General features: G+C 38.6%; 1 protein-coding gene across 1 annotated transcript in view; it reads right to left on the bottom strand.

Annotated features, from left to right (window-relative positions):
* Window positions 1-26,972, bottom strand: part of LOC122163977 (chondroitin sulfate proteoglycan 4-like) — a 39,532-nt gene extending 12,560 nt beyond the window's left edge. Inside the window, 10 exon segments of the mRNA XM_042825603.1 lie at window positions 885-1,016; window positions 4,414-4,612; window positions 9,581-9,757; window positions 10,539-11,009; window positions 11,865-15,449; window positions 16,042-16,205; window positions 26,634-26,726; window positions 26,729-26,810; window positions 26,813-26,894; window positions 26,896-26,972. Of these exon segments, the coding sequence (XP_042681537.1) occupies window positions 885-1,016; window positions 4,414-4,612; window positions 9,581-9,757; window positions 10,539-11,009; window positions 11,865-15,449; window positions 16,042-16,205; window positions 26,634-26,726; window positions 26,729-26,810; window positions 26,813-26,894; window positions 26,896-26,972 (5,062 nt within the window).
* Window positions 26,973-27,297: the final 325 nt, after the last annotated feature.

Below are 27,297 nucleotides of genomic sequence, written 5' to 3'. Positions count from 1 at the left end.
CCCACAGTACAGGAAGGACGTGGAGCTCTTGGAGCAGGTCCAGAGGAGGGCACTAAGATGATCAGAGGGCTGGAGCACCTCTACTACGAGGAAAGGTTGAGGGAACTGGGCCTGTTTAGCTTGGAGAAGAGGAGGCTGCCAGGGAGACCTCACTGTGGCCTTCCAATACTTGAAGGGAGTGTATAACAGGAAGGGGAACAACCGTTTACATGGGTAAGACATGGAGAAATAGTTTTAAACTAAAACAAGGGAGATTTAGGGTAGCTATTAGGAAGAAGCTTTTCACTCACAGGGTAGTGATGCATTGGAACAGATTGCCCAAATAGGCTGTGAGTGCCCCACCCGGGATACACTCAAGGCCAGGCTGGATGTGGATCTGGGCAGCCTGGTCTATTGGTTCGCGACCCTGCCCACAGCATGAGATTGAAACTAGATGATCTTAGAGGTCCTTTTCAACCCAGGCCATTCTATGATGATTCTATGATGAGGATGATGAATATTAGTTAAGAAAGCCTGAATGCTCTAATCAGCATGCTGCACCTCTAACTTTTTGAATATATTATAGTGCTTTTAAACTGAACTACTCTCAATGAGGAATGTTCAGAGCTTAGGCTGACAGTGTTATTGTCACCTAGTGCCTTATGTGTTTTACTGCCAAATTACATCACCCCAAGCACTACTCACATCAAAAATTTAAAGACCATACAAACAATAAATGCTGTTGAGACAATGTAGCTGTTCTTTTAAAAAGCAGACAGATGCATGTTTCCAAGTATAGATATCTATATTTTAGTCAGCTGGCAATCTGGCAAATAACAGCATACATTGCTACCTGTGCAATTTTTTTAAGTGCACAAAATAATGATAAGCTGTTAAAAACAGACCTGGAAAGACTCTGAGTCCATTGTTCACTTCAAGGCTAATGACCAGAGACCGAGCTGTGATGCTAAAAATCTGTCGTGGTGAAAAGTTCAAGCCATCTGTTACCTGAAAGGTGAAGCCTCCAGACATTGCCCCTGTAGAAAACAAAAACATAAATTTATAATATTTTTCTGTTTTTTTGTTAAACATACAAATATATATACTGGACACCTTTCACGGTACTGTATGTATTTCAATGTCACCTACAAAGACATTCTGAAGAAGTTTTTGATTAGTACTTTTGTATCTAAACTAGAATTTTATTAGTTCATAGTGCAGAGAAGAAAGAGCATCCCTACGAGGACAACAGGCTAAATATCTCAGAGCTGTAAAATGGAGTTCACCTTTCCCTCTAACTTCACTGAATTCAGCAGATTTGAAACCCAGTCAAGTCTGGAGAGACAGTGGCTCCCAAATTTTCTACTTCTATTTCATCTTAGGAGGTACCGGGGCATCTAAGAAGCCATTTTGTCACAAAAGTAATTTTAAGAGAACAGCTACTAGAATATTCTTTCATTTTTTATTTATATTTAAAGGACTGGACCAAATCACAGATTGCTTTTTTTCTTTGCTCTCCTTCAGTTTTGCTGAAGAGGATATCTTGCCACAGCTTAAATTATTTCAGATTATATGTGTACTCATAACAAATGCACATCTTTTTCTTTAATCTTAGGACCCATGTGTAGTTTGGCCACAAAGCAAAAATACATCCAGGAAACCAAGTGGATTCATGAAGAAACACAGTTTTCAAAACTGACTTATTAAGGTATATAGTGCTTCCTGAGGCTGGCTTTGACAGTGTCCAGATTGTTTAATTAGGTACAAAAAAGAGAATGAAAAATGTAAACATTAATTGTTCAAAACAGTCAAAATTGCTCTTTTACTTTGCCTAATTTTGCTGTGAGATTGCTACATGAATATATATGGTGAAAGCAGGATGTTGTCATGTACTTCACTTAAAGACCAGTGCTCCTTGCCTAGCAATAAATTAACATATCAAAAGAATCGAATGTGGATTCTAAGATTATAGCTAACAGTTCCCTTAGGCAATGCTCCCACATCTGGACAGGCACAGAAGCAGCTCTGGAGGTTAACCAGGTTATATTGCTTCTTATTTTAAAAGCTTTTATGCTCTGACATTTCCTTACAATAAATACACACAAGCAGTTGCACATTTTCAGAGGCACTGAAGAACCAGCCACTTGCTTCAAGTTAGGAGAAAAAGGCTTACTTAGCTTCACTTGATTTTTTGGACAATGCAGAGCAACTCTGTGATTGATATGATCTGACACTTTGACAGCGTCAAGAACAGAACTAAATCCTGAAGTGCTGCTTAGGTATTATTTTATCACAATTTTTGAAGAGATAACTGATCAGAGGTGATAAAAAGGATATCAGAAAGGGAGTTGTAAAAATTGTGCTGAGGAGACACAAAGGTTGACAAAAGGTCACTTCAGTTCTTTCTTAAAGAATAATGAACTGCGGATCCATACTGCAAAAGCTGGGAAGGGTGCACCCTGGAATGAAAAGAGGGCAGAAAAGGGAAGGAGGAGTACAGAAAAGGAAAGATCTGATCTGGTTCTGCATTTATAAAACAGACAAAATTTGAAGGGTGGATATAAGAGCAAAGTGGCAGACTTGCAACTCACAGCACAGAATAAGCAGCTTAATGTAATTCACAGGACTGAACAAAGATGAAGGAAAAGCTTTATGAAGATTGATGTTAGAGACATAAAAACAATGCATGGTAGTACTTCATTTGTACTACAAAACACTTCAAGAACAAAGCACTAGTGCTATGTGCAGATGCAAAAGCCCAGTGACAGCTGGAGCAATATGTCTCACTGGGTAGAAGAACTGCCTCAGCCAAGAAGACGCTGCTCTTCCTTCCCCCTGGGAAGGTTCACAGTGAGTGGGAAAAGCAGAAGACAGTATGTGGAGAACATGAAATGAGGTATTTGCCAGGAGGAGCCAAAGCTAGTACGCAGCAGAAAACTGAAGAGAAAGGACAAAGCAGCTGAAGAGAAGAGACATTGTGACAGCAAGAGATGAGAAGGTCCAAGGCAAGGCTGGGAGAAAGATGAGCACGGCAAGGACATTTCCAGCAACAGCCCAAGATGAAGGAAGAAAATTATTTTCTTCCTAGATGAAGGAGGAAAGCCTGAAGAAATAAAAAAACTGAAATGTCAAGAGTACTTTCTGAAACACTGGAGGTAATGATATAGCCAGAGCAGCTGCAAGAGCTGATGCATGACCTGGGCAAATTTGCATTTCAAATCTACTGGACATCCCACATTCCCATCACTAAAAAAAAAAAATTGAATTTGCTATTCTTTTTGCTTTTATTAATCAAGATAACTTCCAAAGGCTACAGATGTGCATTTGCCACTTCAGGAACAGAATGAATTAATTTCCTCACGTTCAGACTACCATCTTCCTACCACCATCAGGGTTTTTACATATCAAGTCTCCCTTGGAACAACTTAAACAGTTGGGCTCGCTTTTGCTATGTTCTTGACCTTTCACCTCCTGCATAAATTATTTGAGTAGGATATCAACAGCTCAACAACAGCTGCTTGTAAAGCAACTTCAGCAACATTTATGTACTCTGCAAGATACTTCTCTGAAAGTCAGAGTGCTTTAACCTGCACCAAGCCTCGTGGAGTCACAGCACAGATCTGGAGTGACTGATGAAAACAAGCAAGCCCCGGAAGGAATTCCAGCTCACTCCAGGGGCTGGTGAGATAATCCTGTACCTCCTCTATTTCCTTCCCCATCATTCAACTGGTTTACCCTTCTTAAGCATCTCCTTTCTTCTCTTTTCAGCTAATGCAATATGATAACAGAGGTGGAGCAGGAACACAGCAGCTTCTGTCCTATAAAAGCCCCACCCCTTCTTCAGAACCTCACAGAGATGTTCACTCCCAGAGCTTCTTGGTGCTGCTAATCAAGGACCCTGGAGGCTGCCATGACTCCCTGTTTTACTGTCTACACAATACTTTTTTCTGTAGAAGCAGCAAAAATCTGTGTTTCTCACTACTGGTCAAAAGAATCAATGGTTATAGCAGAATTTCTTCACAGCCATGTTCACCTCACCCATGTAAGTCACAACTTCATTGCCCAGAGCTTTTTAGGAGCATGACCATACTGTGACAGGTATCTGAGAGACTGCTAGTACATGAATAACCCAGCACTGTCAAAAGGTTTTTTAAAGACTCTCAATGACAATGGTCAAAAACATCAACTACATATCTCTGAAAGCTGCATGGCATTATTACCCTTCTGCAAACCATGCATTCAGTAAGACAGCTGCTAATAGTCTTCTCACAGAACACCAAGCTTTCATGATGAGCACTCATTTAAGTGGTCATAAGGACGGTTTCCTGTCTAGATAGTTAAGACCATTTATCACATAACCAGCACTCTGAGATTTTTGTGACATTACAAAGAGATCCTCATACAGTTACAAATGCAAATACAATGGTAACATACCATTGTGTACAAATACCAGCTGCCCTTCAATTATATGAGCCTGAGTAAAACTAAGGATGCTCTTGTTTGGAGAAGACTTCAGAGCCAAGTACCCATTGCTGGGCGATGTAATTGAATAAATCAGGTCTGATGGTGAGGAGTCCTTATCTTCTGCACAGAGGTCATCATCAGTTATTTCTGTGACTGAACCCACCCAAACCTAGAAAAACAAACATAAAATTAAAAAAAAAATTAAAAAGAAAGAAAATACATGCAAATAAACCTCATAAAAAAGACAAAAAAAAAAAAAAAAAAAAAGGGAAAAAGAGATTTCTGCTGTATAGCACTAGCAGCTAAAATAGGTTTCCCATCTGTCTAAATTTCTTATCATGGACTCTGATGGTTAAAGCCGGCACGTGGTTTTCAAGAAACAAGACCATGAAATAACACAAACAAAACAAACCCAACATGGGTTTGAATTTCAGAGGGCTAAAGTGTAAGATCTCTATTTGTCAGGCCCTACCCAAACTCCTACCAACAGAGCAAACTTGTATTTTGATAACTGAGTCAAGGAGCTCCCTTCCAACACATACACATGAATATTATTGTCATGTAATTCAAAGCAGGCACAGCATTCAATATGCTCTACTTTCAACTAGCAGAAAAGAAAAAAAGAAAATGTCCTGAGGACAGCACAGTCTCTAATATAAATGGAAGACTTGTCGCTGCATTATTTCATTTTAACAAACTCCATTAAAGCCCCTTTTTCAGTGTACCCAACAACCCACAGAGATGCTCAGAGCAGAGACAGAGGAGGGAAACATGCCCTCAGCAGCTGCCTAGCACTTTGCAAGTCACATACAAACAAAATAAACAATGTATTTGATGCTACAAAACCTACTACTTCTTTCTGAAAAATCTTTTATTTTGTTTTTGTTTTTTTTTTTAACTTAATATCTGCACATTCTGCCAGATCCTTTTTTGATTAGAACTGTTATCTTGGCTTCATTCACATCTTGGTAGGTAATTTCTTGATTAAGAATTACAGACTTTACTCTTCACCTTTTCTGTAGTCAGAACTACAGACAAAAGTACTAACAAAGAATAATACAAATTTATCTCAACATTAAGAAAAATCTCCAAATATTCAATATATCAATGTCAGTTCTTTCCATGTAGTCTGTATCACAGAATATAACCTAAAAGCTGTAGACATCAAAAGACTTATCTTGAGATTCAAAACATATTCTGCACCATTCCTTTCTGTCTTCCCAGGGCCCCAGCACACATAAGACGTGTCTGGTAGCAGCATTATATCAAGTGGTTTAAGAGAAAATGTGATCCCTGAAAAAAAGGCATTTTACTCCTGCCAGAAACAAAAATCATCAATCAGATTTTTCCTTAACTATCACTATCAGAAATCTCGAATGTTTTTTTAAAGCCACTGGGAATTTTGCCATGACACTTAAAATAATAGAAAGACTGCAGCCTAGGCTTTGTCACAAAATCCATGCCACAGAAAAAAGAGATAAAATTGAATGATATGTGTTTTCTAATGAGGAAAATGAGTTTGAAGTTGTGTTACATTTTGTAATAAAAACTTGCAAATAGGAAATTGCTATTTTCTCTATTGAAACACGTATTTCTTTGCATTAGTATCTAAGTTTGATAAAAGATATCACCCATGAACACAAGATGATAACTAAGCAAAGGCTGACCTATGAAGCATCACTAAGTGAGTACATCAGTGCCACTGGTTTCATATCAAAATACTTAATTCCCATCAGTAACACTGTTTCAGATTATTCTGCACAGTAAATAGAAGTCACATAGAGAATACACAAACACATTAGAAAGAACTGTGCGAAAACTATCATGTGTGACTCAGGCTAAATGTCTGCAAGTTTCAAAAAAAATCTCTTAATAAAAGAAAAATTCAGCTTCTTTTTCTATAAAAAGGCAGTATTTATTTCTGTTGTTCCTGTACACTGTCACACAATGCTTTTTAAAGTACTGTAAATGCCAAGTCCCCCGTGACCTGTAATATGATCCTCAGGGAATGAAAGGAGATACAAAGCTAAACAGGGCTGTAGGAAGTGGACACTCAGAGCACTGCAAATACTATGCAGGTACAGCTTATTTTCCACATCTGGAATCAAGTCTTCCCCAAGGAACACCATGAAAACTGTATCCAAATTTCCAGGAGGTACACAAATTTTGCACTTGCCCAACACATTCCAAAAGCATGGTCCAAAAAAAAGTCCAAGACTTTGTCCATTCTGCTCCGCTTAAAAGCATTTAGCTGATCACCTCTTCTTTGTGTGTTGTGTATTCATGTATAAATTCAAAGATATTTTAATATTCTGGTAAATTCATGCTTTAGAGAAAAAAAATGTCAGTGTTTCAATTTTGTTTAAATAAAATTAACTGGCCCTCTTGTGGCAATAAGGACGCACTCATTTCAAAGCAACTGATAAACACTCCTAAAGATATATAAAACAAACAAACAAACATACAACCTCCCAAAATTTTAGAAAATTATGTGCTACAGTACAGTTTCCAAGTACATTAATCTCTTCAGCATTTATTGTTCTAATAAAAAAAGTTATAAAGTGCAAGGATCACTAGCATGCATTACTAAAGCTCTCACTGTAATAAAATTTCCCAATCTCATTCGTTATGTTAATGTAAATATCTCAGCAGGTAATAAATTCTCAGTCAAGGGGAAAAAAAAAAAAAAAAAAACTTCCATTACTTTAGCTTCCTGAAGAAAATCATAAAGCAACCCCAAAAATATTTGGTTGTTCATCTTCCTGAAGCTCCTCCCACTGTGTTCAGAACTTCAATATAAGAAACAGACACTGCTGTTTGAATAATATGTGAAGGATGCTCCAGAAATAAGGGAACTGGTGCTGAAAGACTCATTCAGCTTGTATAAACATGCTCTTTTCATGCATTTAGGCAAGTCCCATCACAAAGGCCAAAACTAGGTAACATCACTGACCATGTCACTCAGCTCTTCACAGAAGCTACCTTTGATAGCAGGTGCTATATGGAAACCTAATTTTTACACTGTTCGATTGTTCTTTCCAGCTCCCTTTATACTATGATCTTCAAAATTTCTGAGATGCTAAACTTCAATTCAAATGGTCCTGCTAGATTTTAGTTTTCACAATACTGGTCGCAGATCTTATACTTCTGTACATTTTCAACCTTTCAAAATATATACAGTAAAAGAGCTATTGCCTTTTCAAAAGCAACACACAGTTTATTCTTCAACATTCATCACTAGCAGTATCCTTGACGAGCACAGACTGCTTGGCTCAATTGAACATCAGGCCAGCTATACTACATAGGAATGCCTAGCTCATCTCAATATTTAGGCAGCTTATGATAAATCCATTTTCTCCTACTTATTTGGGATGTGCTAAGTTCCTTTGAAGAAGAATCATGTTCGTGTATTTCTCCCAGTGTGTAACTTGACTGTCACCACACTGTATGTGTGTATTCATGACAAAATCAAAGCTTAGTTGTCAGCAGCAGTTTAGACATGGTGAGCAGAACCACAGGATACAAAGGCAACATCGTGGCTGTCAGCTTGCAAACTGCCTGCACCACAAAAAAAAGATCAACTGTGGCTAGGTTCAGCTGCATTATCATTGTTCTTGGGAAGCCAGGACTTAACAGCCATTTTTAGAAAAAAGCCATTTGCTGCACTGCAGTGCACTGTGCTGGTTCATTTCTCAGAGCAGAATGCAGCTCTAAGCCTGTACTGCACACAGAGAGCTATCAAACTGGGCACACATCTCTTGTATGCTACTAGCAAACATCACCATACGCTGTGCTGATGTCTGTAGAGTACCTCTGTAATTAATTTAACCATGTAAGGTTTTACTCTATTACTTGAATGCTTGTGAAGACAGTTTGTCCTTCTATTGCCGATATTTGGAAGTGACAGGGTGCTCTGTGTTGTGCATATCTGCAGATTATCACAAACAAGTTGCAACCACTGGGAAGATGCTCAGCATCACTACTATCACTGCTTTAAAAAAACATCTTTTCTTGTGTGAAAAGGCAATATGCACAACCTAAGGCTGTGGTCATCTCCAAGTAATTTATTCTCCCTTGGCAGCACAAATCAGATACATAAAATTAAATGCATTTTTAGATGCCACCAACTTGTAAAGTACATTACACAGCACCAGAAACAACACCCATTATCTACTTTCAAATCTATTCTGAAATGTGTTTTCCGTTGTAACGGCCTCTCCGCAGGTCTACTGTAACCACAAGTTGTTAGCTAAACCTTACTCATTAAATTCTGTTTCTTGTAGCCATATTTGCCGGGTCCCACAGAGGAAGCCTTTAAACACTGAGGGCTTTTTGTGTATATGGGGGCATGCAAACTGGTTTTGTTACTGGGTGCAACAATAACACAAATAAATAATAGAAGGAAAAAGAAGGGAAGGACAGACAGGACAGAAGGAAGTGAGAAAGGGAAAAAGGGAGAGAGAGAAAAAGATCTGAAAAAGTTCTGAAGTGACAGAAGTGACTTTTTTCAAGAGTGAAATGTTAAAAAGCCAACCATTAAGACAAAAAAAAGGAAGCATCACTCAGCAATTTTAAACTTTCCTTTAGGAATTGACAAGGTGGGAGGGACTACATTTTTTTCATCACAGTAACACAGAGTAATAACTTCAGTGTCTGCAGCAATATCTTGGTGACCTACCAGCCTAGATTTTCACAAACTGTGTTATATTATTCTGTTAGGAACTTTAAAATGCCCAAGAAAGCTTTAGAAGGGGAACATTCTGCTTTTGTATCAGAAATGACCCAAAACGTATTGATGCACAAGTGAGAATGCTGCTCTTTTCTGTCCTGTCCCAGTGTGGGATCAAGATAAGAACAAGAAGTAGCTTACACATTAGCAGGTCTGACCTCAGTATATTTAATAGCAAGAACCAAGGCTGCACAAAGGCAACAGTAAGACATTTGCACTCTTATCATCACTACTCTTGGTATTTTTCTAAGCCATGTTTACTAACAGCCCTGAAGACATCCTAGTGAAGAACACTATGATACAGCAGTGTTACGAGTATGAGCTGTCTACCCCAATCAATCTGTTAATGAAAATATAATAAATGATATCAGGTTAGAAATCAACATTTTAAAATTACGACAAACATACCTGGAGAATTCTGTTAACTTTTATAACAGGAGCTTCATCATTTACTGCGGTAACTGTTACAAACATTGTTTGAGGCAAGCTTTGTTTCTGTAATTCAGTGTTATTTACTATAAAAGTAAAATTGTCCATTAGTTCCTCACTGCCATCGTGAACATAGTAGATTAATTCTTGTTCCACCTGAAAAATATAACAACCTAAAAAACTAAATATGCTGAAAGAAAATGAATGTGACATTAAAAAACATGTAAACCTAGTGAAATCCTCTGGATTACCTTAACTTTTTATGACTCCAAAAGAATTAATTTATGGTCGTATCTAATCTGTATCTCTACCTTTGTTCTACCCACAACAGCAAATTTTACAGCTCTATACCTCTAGCCAGCCACATTGCCAGTCTTGGCATTCTCCCTTCAGCCTAAAGAGAAAATAGTGGGATTCACTCCCACTGTACTTACAATATTTCCTGGGAGCTACAAATGGAAAAAAAATGAGTATTAGTAGATGGTGACTTAACATACAATTTTCCTTTTTAGAACAAACAAACTGAAAATTAGCTTTTCACACATAAATTTACTCTCTATGAGCAAACACATAATCTAAAAAAAAAAAAAAAAAAAAATTGCTTCCACATCTCTCCTTGTTCAATTTACACATTATTTCAGCTGGTCAGCTCTTCTCAAGATATCCCTAAGAGTGCAAGGGGCTCGTCAGTCACTTGTGACTATAATACACTGCTTTGTTTGACCAGTGGCACTCAAAAAGTGATGTGGTTGACCATAAAAAGCAGCCACCCTTTTCTGAATACCAAATGACCAGCAGCAATATCTCTGTTACAAAGCCCAAAGCTCAAACTTCTGCATCTCAACTTCTCTCACTAAATCCTCCCACTCCAGACAAAAATTAGCATTTAACAACACGGACAAAGAATTAATCATGATAATGAATCTAAATGCATTACCTGTTTTTTGGTAAATCTGTTTAATTTTATTCCAGGAGCATTAGAATCTTCAAAATATCCATGCTTTGGCTGGTCAACTAAAATAATCTCACAGCTGAGTCCTGCAAAGTGTCTACTAGAAATTTTTAGATCGTCTTCCACGAGGGCTTTTGAGCTACCTTCAACTACTGTGAAGTTCTTTACTTCCAAGGGAATCATTTTGGGAATAATGTCAACTGAGATTTCTATTCCATTCACGGTTTGGACACCATTGGTCACATCCAGAGAAAAATAGTCACTTAATTGGTCAGAAACTGTCTGCACATACTGAACTTTGCCTTCATCAACATCTTGCTGTGTGAAGGTCAGAACTGGCTTTTGTTCAGAACCAAGATAACTCTCATCTGATGAAAACGTCCAAATGTATCCATGTAATGGAAGCTGCCTTACTGTGAACACAATCTCATATGGAGAACTGTTTTCATGGGCAACCTTAAATTGAAAAACACACCGCAGAATTATTAAACAGAAATATGAGAAATTATTTAATTCTCTTGTTCTGAATTTGTCAGTTTTAACCAGAGGATCATCAACCTAATTAATTGGCATTCCTTGTCTGGGGTACAGGTATATCTGCAGATTTTTAGTACACAATAGTTCTTGAAATAGGCATGCATTAGATGGCACGGGATTGTATTGTAACTGTGAATATTCTCTGTAAATTTTGAAAGAACACACTCTGGAATTAACTAATTGAGCAAGAGCTGTAGAGTCCTGCTTGAAACAAGGACTTACAGTCAACACAGCAGCGTGCTGCAGCAGCCCCCTCGTGGTGGTTATCGTAAGGCTACAAGTAGACAATAGGGAGCGTAAATTAGTGTTAACAAATGAGATAACACTCACGTTTGTGACTTGATGCTTTTAAAATATTGGATCAGTATTACCTGAACTAGCTCCCAATTGAATGAAAAGAAATCTTTTCTTCCCTGGGATATTCCACTAGCTTAAATCAGGATGATACATGAAAATAAATACAAAAATGTCTCACAACTAAAACAAATACATAAGTGAAGATATTAACCTTTTCAAGCACCAATACCTAACAGTGCCAAAGACTACAGTCAGTCCTTCTGTTTCTTTAACATAACTGGTTTTCTTTCCTAGCAGTGGTAGCCTGCTAGTGTCAGACTCTCTCCAGAATGTGAAAACCAAAAAGAGCTAAAGAAGAGAAAAAAACTTGGTGAAAGAGACTGCAGATTCTGCAATATCTGAAAAAGCAGAGAAGAAAACTTGCTACTAGAGCGGAGAAATGGCCAATACAGTTTACTAGCAATTCAGTTAACTCACTTGCAGTTTTCCTTTACTGATCTTAACTGTTTTTCCTTCTTCAACTAAGAGACTGTTACTGTTCACAATCCTTGGTGGCCACTGATGACCTTCCAAATACATGCGAACATGCACAGCAGAATCAAGATGGATGTTTTTAGCATAGACTGTAAAGTTAAACGTGTCAATAAGGTTGTTGCTGTCATCATGCCTGTAGGTCACGTACCCCCTTATCAGATCAAGCTGTGTGAAGGAGTCCATCACTAAACTATTTACATATATTTTTCCATATTTTGGGAAAGTGGTTATCTGAAATGTAATCTCATGATCATTTCTGATGTCTTGGTTTGTACTAGCACTTAGGTTAGCTGTTGTAACAATTTCCTCTTTTCCTTTTTGAACCAACAGGCCTGTGTTATTTGCCAAGCTAAGATAAGGATCAGTGGCATTAACTTCTAGAAGGAAAGATGTGTAATGTTTGCCATCTGTCACAAAGAGCACAAAACGCCCAAAATCTGCACCGTGGTGTATAAACAAGACTTGCTTTTGCTCCAGGTCTGCTTGCTTGAATTGATAGAGTCTGTGCAATGAATCATTTGTTAGCACCAAATCCCCATTCGAAATGCCACGTCTTGTGTATAGCAGCTGCCCATCTTCAAAATCAGAATCAGGATCGTGATAACAAAGATCTGACAAAGTCAATAATCGCTGTCCATTTCTCACAATGTTGAATACTTTATCAACAACACGTACTGGTTTTTCATCATTCTTCAGCTGGACAGAAATGTTGAATCTAATTTCTACTGAGGAAGGTCCTACTTCAGGATCAAAGATTGCACTCTCCCTTGATTCTTCATTGGAAACTCTCACAAGAAATTCATCAAACACTGTTTCAGAATCATCATGAACGTACATAAGACGCTTATCAGTTATATCTTTATTAGTGAAAGTGGTGAGATTGCCATTACTCTCAAATGAATCTGAAGAATTAATGAGTTTTAATTTCCCATGTTTAGGAAACTTTAAAACTGTATATTGCAAAGTTTTATTATCCAGTGTTTGCACAAACAATTTTGAGTTTGTTATTAATTCTCCTTCACCTTCAGTAACAGTTAAGCCATTGTTAATTAAAATTATGTTTCTAAAATCTGATTTGATGTAGATTTCAAAGTCAAAGACATTTGATTCCAGATACTTTGTAGAGATGAGGAATTTAAATGAATCATGATTGTCTTCACAATAGTTGCTCATTAACTGATATGCCACTTTTTGATCAGCAATATCTTTCTGGCTAAAGACTGAATATTCTTTCAAAGACTGGTCATTAAGCAGTATATCTCCACTCTTTGGTAAGGACAGCAATTTAAAGTGAAGCTCATCTTCAGGTACTTCTTGACCCATAAGCACAGCAAAAAGATTATCTGAATTCAAGTATTTCTTTTTTGATTTTTCAATTTCTAGAGGAGCATATTTCAATAAACTGTACCTTAACCATTTCACTTGGACTGGAAACACATACTCTTCACTGATTCTGTTTCCTATGCTAACTTTGAATTTAAATTGGTCAGTAATATTTTCCCGCTGAACTTCCTTAAAAGTGCTACAGTATCGCACACGGCTGCGCTGAATGGAGCGCTGAGAGAAAGAGCTGACTTGCTTCCATTCCCCCCTTGAATGCTGCCTTTGAACTTCCCCATACTGGGGTGCAACTGTGATCTCATATTGAATCTCCAGCTCTTGTAGGTCGGCATTTGTTTCAACTGTCAGATGCTTGGATGCGATTAGAGCTGTAGCACCCTGGACAAGTTTTATTCCTGAGTTGCTAACAACTCTGTATTCCAAAGGAATTGCCATGACGCGTAACACAACAGTATTGCTCACTTTCTCACCATCGTTTGCTCTCAGAACAATTCTTGAGTTCCTGACACCTGTGTGGACAAAGAAAACATAGCCTTTTCGTAAGTCCTCATTAGAAAAAGTAGTAATAGCCTTTCCAGGATGCTTTGAATTTTCTAAATATCCTGCATTTGCATTAAGATTTCCAAGAACTGAAAGACTGAGGTCCAGAGGATCTGTATCATTATCTAATACTTTTATCAAGTCACTAGTCAAACGTTTCTTTGAGTTTTCTATCAAAAGCAGTAAGTTTCCCTCAGCAAGTGTGATCTCAGGAGCATCATTTACTGGAGTGATGATAATGCTAAACATATACTCATCATTTCTTTGCAAATATGGAGGCGCAGTCTTTCTATTGTTTGCAGAAATTGAGAAATTAAAATAATCGTAAGTATCTTCAGAGCCACCATGGATGTACAGAATCTTCCCTTGCCACACATCCTGCAAAGTAAACATATTTACCTCCAGCACTGGTTCAACATCTAGTTTCAAGTTACCACGTGATGGCGGTTCCTTTATTTCAAAAAGAATTTGTGACAGATTAATTCCTAATTTCTGAAAGTCTAAATTAACTTGAATATGTTTAGATTCAAGTGAGGCTTTTCCACCTTCTTGAACAAGCAGGTTACTCAGAACTAAAAAGTGGTTTTCATCTTCCTTTCCCAGAGACACAAAGTCTTCAGGGGAAAGGCCAAGTGTTGGGGCTGCTTTTACAGTAGGATATTTTACAGCCATCTCCAAAGAAAGATTTGTATTAAAAGCATTTTCCGTTTCACATCCAGCTGAAATATCCTTTGTTACTTGAACATTCTTCAGCGATTTCTTTTCTGAATTGACTTTCAGGTCTCTCAAGCAACCTTTGAAGGACCTTCCTCTGCCATGCTTCCCAGATGCACCAGACATACCAGACACAGAGGTTAGCCCTAACTTAATCACTTCCGATCGTTTACTGTCATCTACGCCACCTACAAAGAGAGCCCCGTTCAGAAGCAGCAGCTCGTTTTGAGGAGGGAATGATTTTTTAACAGTTTCTTTATCCAATGTCAGTTGTAAATATTCTGCAGTAAATTTCAGCTTAATATAATGCCAATGACTGTCATTGACTGACCTAAGAGAGGAAAGGTGGGTTCTACTTTTATGCTTTTCAATATAGGCTTTAATCAATCCATCTTCCACTTCCATTGCAATGAAATCTCCTTCTTGTCCGGGATGATAAAGCAGCAAGCCACGTGCAGCTGATGTTTGCAATGCAAATTCCAAGATTCCCTCACCATCAACATTCCATAATGGGAAAGAAACATAGGATCTGGAACTAAAAAAACTGATGGGTTCATCTTCACCTGCAAAGAATTCATCGCTGCATCCCATTGAAACTTCATGGACTTTTTTAAAGCTGGAAGATCTCAGGGGCATCAGAATGTCTAGCTGATTAAATAACACATCATCAATACATCCTCGAAAGCTGGGCAGTCCCCCAGCAAGGTAAGGAACATCAAGTTCTGTAGTACCACCGAGGTAGAATCCATGATCAATATTTAATTCATAGAGAAATCCAGGCATTTTTGCAGTAGTCCTATCATTTTCATCAATTAACAATGTGACATTATCACGTTCATGATGCAGTTCAACCAAGTGCCAAGCTAAATCATTCAGATGAGATTTTTGCCAAGATCGCAATATTCGTTCTCCCATGCCAAAGTTAATTCTCAACTGCAAGAAAAAATTAAAAATACATCAAAATCCAAAGTAATCTTTTTTACAATCATATATTCATAGAGACTTGCTAGGTTCATTTTCATTAATTTTCATATTAAGCATACCATTCATAAAATATAATTTAAAAAAAAGAAGTCTCATTAAATATTTGTGTAGGTTCACTTGACATCACAAGTCTGACTTGTCTAATTGAAGAAATGGGAATGGACTGCTCTCTAATTTTGCTAGAACCAACAACTGAGAATCCAGGTGACAGCGTTGTTTGAAGAACACGCATTACAGAAAAGTTATTATTTGGACCCCAACATTTTTTAAGATGTTAATATCATTAATTCCGAAATTTTACCTCATTGAACCTCATGACTTGAACAGAGTGATTTTGATTTTACGACTTTCTAGAGATCTAGGAGGCTTCTAAATAAGTAGCTTCTTAATAACTATCATTGTAAGAAACATATAATTTAATTGAAAATTTCAAAAAAATGTTATGTGTCATTTCCATTTTTTAAACATAAACTTTGAGAACTGCTACTGACAATAGCTTAAAGAAAAACTCAACAGCAGAGGCTATAGTTACAAATCATACCTGCAGATTTCCTGACTGTAACTCTATCAAACAATAACCTTTCTTCCCAGCTGCAAGAAAGAGCAATCCATGTGGCTTGCTTGTTAGAAACCGTAACTGTAAGGTTGTCTGACAGGATGCTTCTGCCATCTTCAATGCCACAAAACTATCACCATAAAATGACACTAAAAGAAAGAAAACAAGCATGAACTTTAGTTACACACATAAATTCTCTTTTTCTCATTTGTATCTAAACATATATAAAAAAAACATATATAAATGAGAGTTAATACTTGTCTTGGTTTAAGATGACAGTTTCCTTATAGCATCTGGTATGTAGTGTTTTGGCTTTAAGAGAGAAACAGTGTTGACAGATTTTAGCTTTTGCTGAGCAGCGCTGCACAGCACCAAAAGTTTCAGATTCTCATACTGTCCTGCCAGCAAGGGGTCTGTGGGTAAACAGCGAGTTTGAAGAGGACAGAACTAGGAGAGATGACCTACACTGGCAAAAGGGATACTCCACACTATATGGTGCCATGCTGAACTATAAAAGTGAGGGGAGTTAGCTAGGGTGAGAAATCTCTGCTTGAGGACTGTCTGGGAGCTGGTCAGTGGGTGGTGAGCAAATAGAGAAAATACACTGTGCCTCACTTGTTCTGTATATTCTTTATTATTATTATCATCTCTTCTAATTCAGTCTTATTAAACTGTCTTTATCTCAACGCATGGGTTCTACTTCTTTTTTTTCTGATTCTCTCCTGCATCCCAGTTGGAGGGAGGGAAGAGAGCAGACACTGCTGCCAACTGGCTAAATCACAACATGAACAGAAATATATCTTAGATATCAAATTCATCCTGTCATTGGATAAGAGCTCAATGGCCATATCAGTTTGGACAAGAAATGAACATAGCCCATTGGCTATTTCCAATTGTAGTCAAACAATATCATAAGAATGCACAAGTATATTTAACAACTTCCTTCAAATACACTCCTACTCTGCAATTCTTTTTGATTTCAGTCTTCTCTGGAGCTTACCACAGTTGAGCTGTTTTTGAATTGTCGAAGTATTTCTCTCTGAAGTACTTATCTAGTTTCTCTTTTGGTACATGTAAGCATATTCATCTATAATAAGTTCTCCTACATCTCTGCCAGAGACCTCCTCTGTCATCTTGGGTAAGAAGACTTGCAGGTCTCTGGCACCCTGCAGAAACATATTCTTTCACATTTTCTTGTCTCTTACTTTTCCAGGCTCAAGAGTCCTACCTATTCTGTTGGTTCCTTTATGCAACCATCAACCAACCCTGATGCCCTGTAGCCCAATAGCTCAGTTTTGTACACATCTCCTTCAGTTCTTCACTCTCTGAAGGAGAAAACAACTGTAACAACAGCAAACTTCTTCATTCAACTGCTCTCTGCCTTTACCACCTTCTCTATTACTACACTGAGCAGCACAAATTGCAAGACAAACTCTGTAGAATTCTTCTGCTAACAATCTCTCTTTCACAAAAATAAAAAGGGATTTCAGCTTGAGAATCTTCCTAGTTAACAGTAAACATCATACTGTTTAGCTTCTCTGCCACAGTCATGCTCTTTCCGAGTGCTTTTTATTAACCACCTCTTATTTAGTAACCACTTAACTTAATTAAGTAGATACATAGATCCTATACAGGATTTTTGTTCTTGATATATACACAAAAATATCTATATATATATAGATATACTATATCTAGTAATAACTTTGATAGCTGACCTTTGACCTGATTTTTTTCAGGCCTGCCCATTTACACATTAGATCTGTGAGGGCCTATGATGTCTTCAGCAGCACTAGGACACAATCACTTTAAAATGCCAGTAGTTATATATTTAATTTGCATCTTTCAGCTTCATGTAAGACAGCTTTCTTGTTTTAACACAGACCTTTTTAAATTTAAGCATAACTGCAGAGAACATCTTAGCTGAAATCGTTTCTGTTTCCACATTAACTCCCATCCCGCTGAATTTGATAACACTTTAGTGACTCTTAGAAAAAACATGCAACTTCAACTCAGATTCCAGACTCAATTCTGGAAGTTGTCTAAGTTTCAGACTATCAAATCAGAGGCCTCATTAACCAGTTGTTTGATGAAAGAATTGCTAACATTAGTATTCTAAAATTTTGCTATAGAAGAAGATTTTAGTGGCTTTCTTAAGAACAAGATTTCTGCAAACCCCAGAGCCAAAAACAAAGTAATAGTATGTTATATTCAGTTCCCATAGAAACAGAGGGATTTTTACATTATTGAGGTACACACACTTCTTGCAAAGGAAGAGTCACTACTGTGTGTAAAAAAAATGGTTTTAAATTAAAGAAAGAAAGAAAAAAAAAAAAAAAAAAAAAAAAAAAAAGAAGCTTTCATCAAATAGCTCTAGTAAACCTAGCAGGTATTCCACAAAATCCATACAGCAATAAAACAAAGGCTGGTTTTTTATTTAGAAATGTTGCTATTTTGAGGTTAATAAAGAAAACAGATTAAAAAATAGTACTAGGATACAGAACCACATACAGTATAAATGAGAACCTCTCACTGATGAGACAGAAAATAGCTTAAGTGTTCATAAGTGTTACATTACGGAGAACACATATTGTAGTAATGGCTAGGTATGTTACTCTTCCTACAGACGAAATGTAGGTCACTGATGGTATCCTGCTGTGCTTTGGAGTCAATGACACAGGTAAGGGAGAGAAGTCCTCAGATGTCTATCTCAGCAAATGAAACATTCAGATACTGTCTTCCTGAATGTCATAGGAAGTATACCCTAGCTTTCTGAAACAATTTGTGTTAATCAAAAATTGATTAATTTCCTTCAGATACTGCAGTAACATTAGAAAGGAAATATAATAGAATGAGTACAAGAAGGTTCAACCTTCAGATGCTGCCACTCACCCTACTGAGGTTCACTTTGTTGCTACTTATATTTTAGCACTCCTATGGATGGGGAAAGAAAAAGATTCACTACAGTTTTATCAGTGAGGTTCATCAGAAATTAACAAGTAAAATCCAAAGCTTTTGTGGACTTTATCATCATGAAAGTTTCATTATGATTACTCTAATACAGCCCACAGATTTCATCTAGGAATTTCTGTATCAAAACTAATGACCATGGTTGGAACTTGAAATTAACTTCTCAAGACATCAAATTTTCATTAGACTCAAGTATGCTGGATGAAAAAAACAAGGGGTGTCAGGAGAAGAAACTGAGCAGAAAGACAAACTTATCCGTTACTAAATGCAATTTAAAATAACCAGAAATGAAGTTGCAGAGAGACAATATTTTTCAGTGTGCCACTGGGAAACAGTTTGGTGTTTTAAGTGGTTTTCCTATAAAACAAAAAACAAACATAAGTTAACATAAGTTTTTGCCTCCCACAGAACACATCAGAGTCACAATCCACCACTGAAGGTAGGATGGGAAACTCAGTATCAGGCAGTGATCTAGTACTAAATGAGATCTTGTGCCAAAACCACCTACTGCGCTTTGGCATGCTTTCTGCTTCAGTACTCATCAAAATAAGCAGCATGTTATTACAACACAGGAATCAAGTTCCTCTAAAGCTGACTCTTTCAGGATGATTTTAGAATGATTTCTGGCTGAAACCAAATTTTAACTGTCATGCCACCATGTTAGAAAAGGGGACATTTGCTCCCTTGATAATGGAATATGTGAGTTTAACATATCACAGAGTGAACAATTCCTTTGGATTTCTTGAGTAGACGATCAATTTTACAATGTCAATCTATGCCCCAAAGGCAAAAGATGGATCGAAGGAGACAAGAATAAGATCTAGGTCAATTATAATTTTGTCTTTGTGCACATTTATACGTAGAGTAGAAATGAACAGAACAGGTTGGGGCTACAAAGTTCATCACGTCCAACTGCCTGACAACTCCAAGGCTAACCAGAAGTTAAAGCACATTGTTATCCAAATCTTATTTCCCAAGAGGCATTACCCAAATGCCTCATAAATAATGACAGGCATAGGGCACCAACCTTCTCCCCAGGAAGCCTACTGCTGTGTTTGACCACCCTTCCTACAAAACATTTCTTCCAATGTCCAGGTCTGAACGTCCTCCACTGCAGCCTTGTGCAGCTTTATGCTGTTCCTGCAGTCTTGCCAGGAAATGCTGGCTTCTATCAACATAAATACATAAAGCCAAAAAACGTGGTCATCCATTTAAAGATCTGATTTACCAGTTAATTAGCATTCCTTAACTCTTTTCCTTCTCCACTAGAACCCACTTCCAACACTGATTAGAAACACCACACTCAGGCTATAAGTCCTTTCTAATATTTTCATCATAACAAATTGCACTTACCTGTAAATTTCAAATCTTGAAAAGTTTGAAGTAATTTTTCTAAATATTCCTGATCACCTCTGCCCACAACAGCTTTCTTAGAAGTAAACACAAGAAACCAGTTGAGAAAGAAGTAGCCTTCAGAATAACAGAGCAAAGAAATCGCTCTGTTATCTAGTGGAAGCATTAGGTTAGCATTTTAACTTTTCATCCAGCATCCTTTTCCTTTGCTGTTAAAAAAATAACTGAATTCAACAAGTTGTCACACTTTCAATTGTTTACCTCTTAGCTTCTCTACTCAATATGCAAAAAACAAACAAACAAACAAAACAAAACAAAAAAAAAACAAAAACCAGAAATGCATGAAAAAGAAACCAGCCTCAAACTTGCTACACAGCTATCATAAGCTACACACGTAAATCCAAGAACAAAATCAAGATTAAAAATGTAATTGAAAAAAAGCATTATTTTTCCACATTTTTGCCAATATTTTTCATTTCAGACTAGAGCACGTTTTCTCAGCAGTGCATAAGGAAGAACTGATATTGGAATGGCAATTCCATTCACTGTAATTAACTGAAGTAGTTTGATGCAAACATCATATCTGATCAACTTCTTTATTCACCTGTGTTGACAGGAAACAGCCAAAGCTCTGCATATCTCAACCGTTTCCTTCCTAGGATCCATTCCACACTCTTCCTAAAGAAAGTTTTACGAACAGGCTTAGGCTTGGACCTTAACTCAGTAAGGTTTTTGTATGCATTCTATTCCTAATAGATTCTATAGAAGGGGTAAAATAAAAACCACTTTTCACTGTTTTTGAACCTGCTACTTTATCATCTAATTTTGTCACATGCTACAAAGGTAACAAGGAGCTCCAAACACAGAAAAGGTCTCAACTTGGTAGACGCTCTACACAGATCCCTCTGGTGACACTTGCAACTATACAACAAGCCTTCAAGAAAATGAAATTATGTATCTTTCTCTGTGAAAAACAGAAAGCCAAAACAGAGTGCGTTTGTCCAAACAGGAGACTCAAGACAAAGCACAACAGGAATATTCATTAGTTGTGCCTGGTCAGCTATTGCCTTCAGTGCTTTCAGTAGAGCTATGACGCCTCTCCAAGTCATGATGAAGGCTTCCTCCCGTCCAGCTGAGATTGCACCTTAAAGAAAGACTAGTTCCCTGCAGCTCATTCACAGAAAGGTAAATGAGACAGAAATGGGCCAGCAGAGGTGGCTCAGATAATTATTGATCTTTCAGAATGGCAGTATTTTCCTTTGTCTCTTTTGTTTCAGTGACATTTCCATATTAAAGGGAGACTATGAAGCACATTCCACAAGAGTTCACTTAGGGGCTGCTGAGACACTGAAGCTGTGTAACTGCATCCTTCCTGCCTTCAACCCTCCATTCGAAAAGCAAACAAACACTTCTCCATACCAACACACTTCTTCTGAACTTCCACATACTTTAGGGCGCTTCAGTGAGAGACAGACAAGATGTGGTATTTCAAGATAAAGGTTTCTACAAGGTAGAATTTCAGCATTCATGAAAGTAAAGCTAGTAGCCCCCAATTATGCAAATGTGGTAAATAATGAAAGATCCCTTTAGAATCCAAAGTGCTTCTGTTGTAACTAAGATGAAATTACTGGAACAACCCAGGGAATTAGCAAAGGAGAGCAACAGCGTGGACAGCTGCAGCATGCACGCAACAGAGCACAGGAGTGCATGACTTATATGTCTTGCAGCTCTTTTTCTTTTCCTTCCTCCTGGTATGGAATTGCAAATTTTAACGACAAGAGGTGATAAATTCCTAATCATCTAGAAACAGTTTGAACTGTTAGTTGTACAATGTGTAGGTTCCAACTCTTTTCTTATAAGCTACAGGAAAAACAGCATGCAACTTCAGATGTGAACATAATAAGTATCCTCTCCCCTGAGGATCTGAGTGATGGAAACAAGTGTTCAGTCTTTTAATACCAAATACAAATAAATCATCATGATATTAATTACTTTTAAAAGTCTTGTTCATTTTGACTGCACAAAAAAAGTGGAGACATTAACAAGTTCTGAGGAATCCAGAGAAATTAAATGTACCTCACACAAGAAGCTTTTTACAGCTGCTCACCCTGGAAAAAAAAAAAAAAAAAAAAAAAAAAAAAAGACAGAATGAGGGACTAAAGAATATTTCCGCAACTACTGCACATAAATATAAATATGCCTAAAGCCGACCCAGAAACAAGCAACTTCTCTAGATGCTTTGAGATAACAGAGCTTTTCATCCACATCCAAGACTTTAATAAAGGTACAAGAAGAGATATCAGTCTTCTCTGAAGTGAATTCTTTAATGTCCACAAATACAGTTTACTTCCTTTTTTTTTTTTTTTTTTTTTTTTTTTTTTTTTTTTTTTAGCTTGACCATATTTTCCTTGAAGCTGGAACTAGAACTGAGCCAAACTGACTCCTTCATATGCTGCAATTATCTGTTCCAGCTGTTTCCTTTCAATCTGAGGCTGCCACGCATGCATTTAAACCACTGTGACTACAGGAGAATCCTAATACTGAAGTATATAAAAACAGGTCAGAGAAAGAGATACTGGTCTCTATCGGTATTTTATAATTATTTGAAAGTGAATCATTTAAACAAAACCCCCTGAAGTAAACATCTGAGTGGTGGGAGATAAATGCTGTGGAAATATGATGAAATCAAATGTTTGTTATATAAAAGTGTCCTAACTGAAAAGTAATTTTTTCAGGCAGAATATTTTTATATGAGTAACATGTCTTTTTGAACTTTTGGAAAGATCATTAACAACACTCTATAGTATACCAGTGATTAAAACTACTGTTTTTTCAAGACATAATACAAATAGTAAAAGCCCTGATCCTGGTGAGGCTGGATCTGGAGCTTTATGCACAGTTCTGGGCTCCTCAGTTCAAAGAAGACAGGGAACTTCTAGAGAGGGTCAAGTGCAAAGCCGTAAAGATGATAAATGGCCTGGAGCATCTCCCTTATGAGGAAAGACTGAGTGACCTGGGTCTGTTCAGCCTTGAGAAAAGAAGACTGAGAAGGGATCTAATCAATGTCTATAAATACCTAAGGTGCAGGAGGTAAAGAGAAAAGGCCAGCCTCTTTTCAGCAGTGCCTGGTGAAAGGACAAGGGGAAATGGCCACAAACTGAAGCATAGGAAGTGCTGCACAAATGTGCAAAAGAACTTCTTCACAGTGAGGACGACAGAGCATTGGGAACAGGCTGCCCAGGGTTGACTGGAGCATCCTTCTCTGGAGGTATTCAAAAACCAACAGGACACTTTTCTGCGCAACTTACTATAGTGAATCTGCTTAAGCAGGGTGCTGGACTAGATGATCTCCAGAGATCTCGTTCCAATCCCTATGATTCTGTGATTCTGTGAAACTGCCATTATAACAAGACATAGGTTTCATGAGTTCTCATGAGCAATATATTCTAGAAATAAAAACAATCAGCTCAAGTTATTCAAAACTTGTACAAACGAGAAGTTGGAAAAAAACAATATCTGACAGCAATTACTTTCTTAAAATAGTCTCACATTAGCTTTTTCCTTCTGAATAGCAGTGAAGAAGAATCAGTTTGGTAGCTGATTTTTCTGACATTCTGGATTGAAACCTGGCTTCACTTTAAAAAACTCTGGGTTCTGGTCCATTAGGATAGACTGAACTGGTGGACTTAAAAGAACTGACCAGAAAGTCAAGGGCTTGATGAAACGAGCAATACCTTTGTGCAGGTGTAACCTCATGCTGATAACAGCCCTGTTTTCTACAGTGAATCTCAGTGCCTCTCCTCTAGCAGGGAGATGAAAAAGTGCAATTACCAATAATAATCTGGAAAGAAAAAATAATAATAATAAACAGCAGAAAATGTATTTTCACAATTTAAAACACACTAATGTCTTCTTCATTTTATCTTGCAGCTGGATGGAACCATATTTAAAATATTGTACTTTTAATTTAGTTCTAGCTGCATCATAGATAACATTTAACTGGTGAGATTGATAAACACCATCAGAACCACCGAATATCCCAGCATTACAGTTTGCTTACAAATCTCTGTTGGAAAGCTGGTTAAAATCTTTGTTCTAAAAGGACAGTGAGCATCTAAGTTGCAGTCTCTCAGAATTCAGGTGCATTTCTTCCAAATATCCCCAATGACTAAATTCCACACAGATATCCTTTCCTTCTTTTTCTCCTTAGCAAGGTTTCCTGAATACATTGGTGGTACTATGTCTAAGAAATACAAACACATTTCATTATTAAAATGTTTGTCTTCTGCTCCATTTGAATAGTATGCAAGAATCATATACTCCAGAAACAGTAGGGAAGTCATCTTCTGTAAAAATTCATCAGAGAAAAACAAAATATCAAACTGCACTTTGGATGACACACCTCCTCAAGACCTGAAAGTAAAAGACATTCTGACAATTAGGAATGCTGTACTACACTGGGGTATGTTGGAAATGTCTCTTCACAGATCACAGAGTCTGAACTAAAGTTACACTCTTCACTGCACCTTTCTGGTACTTCACATAACAGGAGTTCGATTAGCTAAGTTTTGATAATGACAACAGAAGATACAAAGCAGCAAAATGACAAGGAGTAAACACAACCAAAACTTTACTTCCGTTTCTAATTCTTATTGAAGCCAGTAGCAGATGCCATCAACAGCACACAAAGGAGTACAGGAAGAATGGACACATTAAACAACTGCCAGATTTGCTAGGAATGCCATTTACAGGTAAGATAGCCCTCATTTGGAAGTGAATTCTCACTGTTGGTTCACGCTTTCTCACTGCTAGATTTACAGTGAGATTATGTGGGCAAATCAAAAGCTAAGTATCTGTAAGTCTCTAACAGATTACAATGCACACAGTGATACGCATTCTTGTGCTACATCCACATATGCTTTACACACCAGATTTCCAGATAACGATAGTCCTATAGTTAAAGCACTGGGTATCAAAAACCATAGGTAATGTTAAGTTTTGGTTCCATCATCAAATACATCAAAGAGTTGTGCAAACTACTTAACACCTAATTTCAGTTCACCATTTAAAAGAAGTTGTTAGTGCTGGTTTTCTGTTTCAGACTTCTGCAGGTTTTCCACTCCAATCTAAGACGTGTGGACCGGGATCTGTCTCTCATGGCTATAAACAGCAACTACAACAGGAGACAAGTGCTGGATTTTAACATGCTGATCGGGTACAGATGCCAAACTACATTGGCTGTCAGAACTCAGCATGAAGAGAGCTTAGCTGAAGCATTCCATAATGCTGCACCTAGATTAGCACAAGCAGCAGGCTGCGTTTGACGCCCTACCCTGCAATTTGGAAATGCCTCTTCCAGCTGTGGCTGCGCCTTGCAAAGCCTGGAATTCAAGACACTACTGTAGCAGCAGGCATGAAGTGGTCTGTCAACTTCCATAGCATTGTTTGCAAAACTGTACTAGCAGACCTCACATTACTGCCAGCACAGTAAATGACAAAACTCTTAGATCGTGACATTTCTGACAATGCTACATCACTACAGAAATTCCTGTGACAATCAGATCTCCTGGATACTCATGACATTTAAGAGACATTCCTATAAGCAATATTCCCCCTACCATGTGTGTGCAGACCTTTTACCCAGAAGAGCTCATGTCATGTGGGATTAGAGAGCACGCTAAAAAAGACACTTCAATGCTTACTAGCCAATTATTAAGCACAGATATTTAAATAAAAAAACTGGATGACCAGTCCTCAATGCTGTACTCACAGCTCACAAGAAGATATCGACAAACATCAAAAGTAAGCACCTGGCTATCCCGGTGCCAGCTCCAGCAGAGCAGCACACGCACCAGCAACAGAGCAGCAGCCCCTGGCAGGTTTGGAAGCCAGACGTCATAAGCTCAGATGGCTGCCAAAACCAGGTGCCCGAGCTACCGACCACGGGGACTGCTCGTTGGCAGGTAAACCAAGACGAGAAGGAATCACAGGACATACTTTTGCACGTGCCTTGGGGCTCTGTTCATGCCATATAATTACAGTCACGCTCACAACTGTTTTAAAAAAATAATAATAATTTTTTTTTCACGTTCTTGTTCCAGGCCTCCCAGAGCAGCGCAGGGGGCACACACACAGTTCAGCCGCATCTCCGAGCTCACACTCCGCTTCCCGACCCCGACGGAGCAACCCCGCGAGGGCCGCCCTCCCCCATCCGCCCGCCCGGAGCCCCGCGGCGCCCGCCATGGCGGCAGCCCTACCTGCGAGAGCCGCCCGGTCGGCGGCCAGCAGCAGCGCCAGCACTGCTAACAGCGAGGCGCGGAGCCCGCCCGCCATGCCGCCTCCCAAGAGGGGGGCGAGGCCTTGGGGAGCCGGGGTCCCGCCGCGGAGCTCCCCGCCCTCCCCTCAGCGATCGCCGCTTCACCCCGTCCCGCCTCCCCGCTCGCAGCGCCGTGAGGGGGGCGGCTCCGCGCCGGCACAGCCTGGCCCGGCCTTCTCGGTGGCTGTGGCCGGGGCCGGAGCTGCCGAGTCGGAGAGCCGGACCGTACCCCGCGTGTTCCGAAATGTGCCGTGTTTCGGAGCTAGAGGCGCCCTGACATTTATTTCGGTACTTTTCTTCCCCAGCTCGTGCCTGGGACACATCGCAAGCCTTCCCGTCCTGCGTGCCCGGCCCTCGGCTGGGCCTGGGCTGCCCCGGCTGAGCGCGCACAGAGGCACCACGCAGGTCTTCCCGCCTTCGGCAGCTGCTCACCGTTTTCACATCCTGCTGTATCGCCGTGTCACTCCAGCTGGAAGAAGCCACGGGCGGTCTGCACTCCCGAATGCGATGTTGTCTGCAGACGTAAATGACAGAATAGTTAAGGTTGGAAAAGACCTCCAAGATCAAGTCAACCCGTCACCATCATGCTCACTAACCATGTCCCT

The sequence above is a fragment of the Centrocercus urophasianus genome, unplaced genomic scaffold (genome assembly GCF_019232065.1).
Source record: "Centrocercus urophasianus isolate 14NV4802_14NV808 unplaced genomic scaffold, USGS_Curo_1.0 seq_25, whole genome shotgun sequence".
NCBI classification, from domain to species: Eukaryota; Metazoa; Chordata; class Aves; order Galliformes; family Phasianidae; genus Centrocercus; species Centrocercus urophasianus.
The sequence above is the reverse complement of the archived record's forward strand: the minus strand, read 5'-3'. Positions and strand labels throughout refer to the sequence as shown.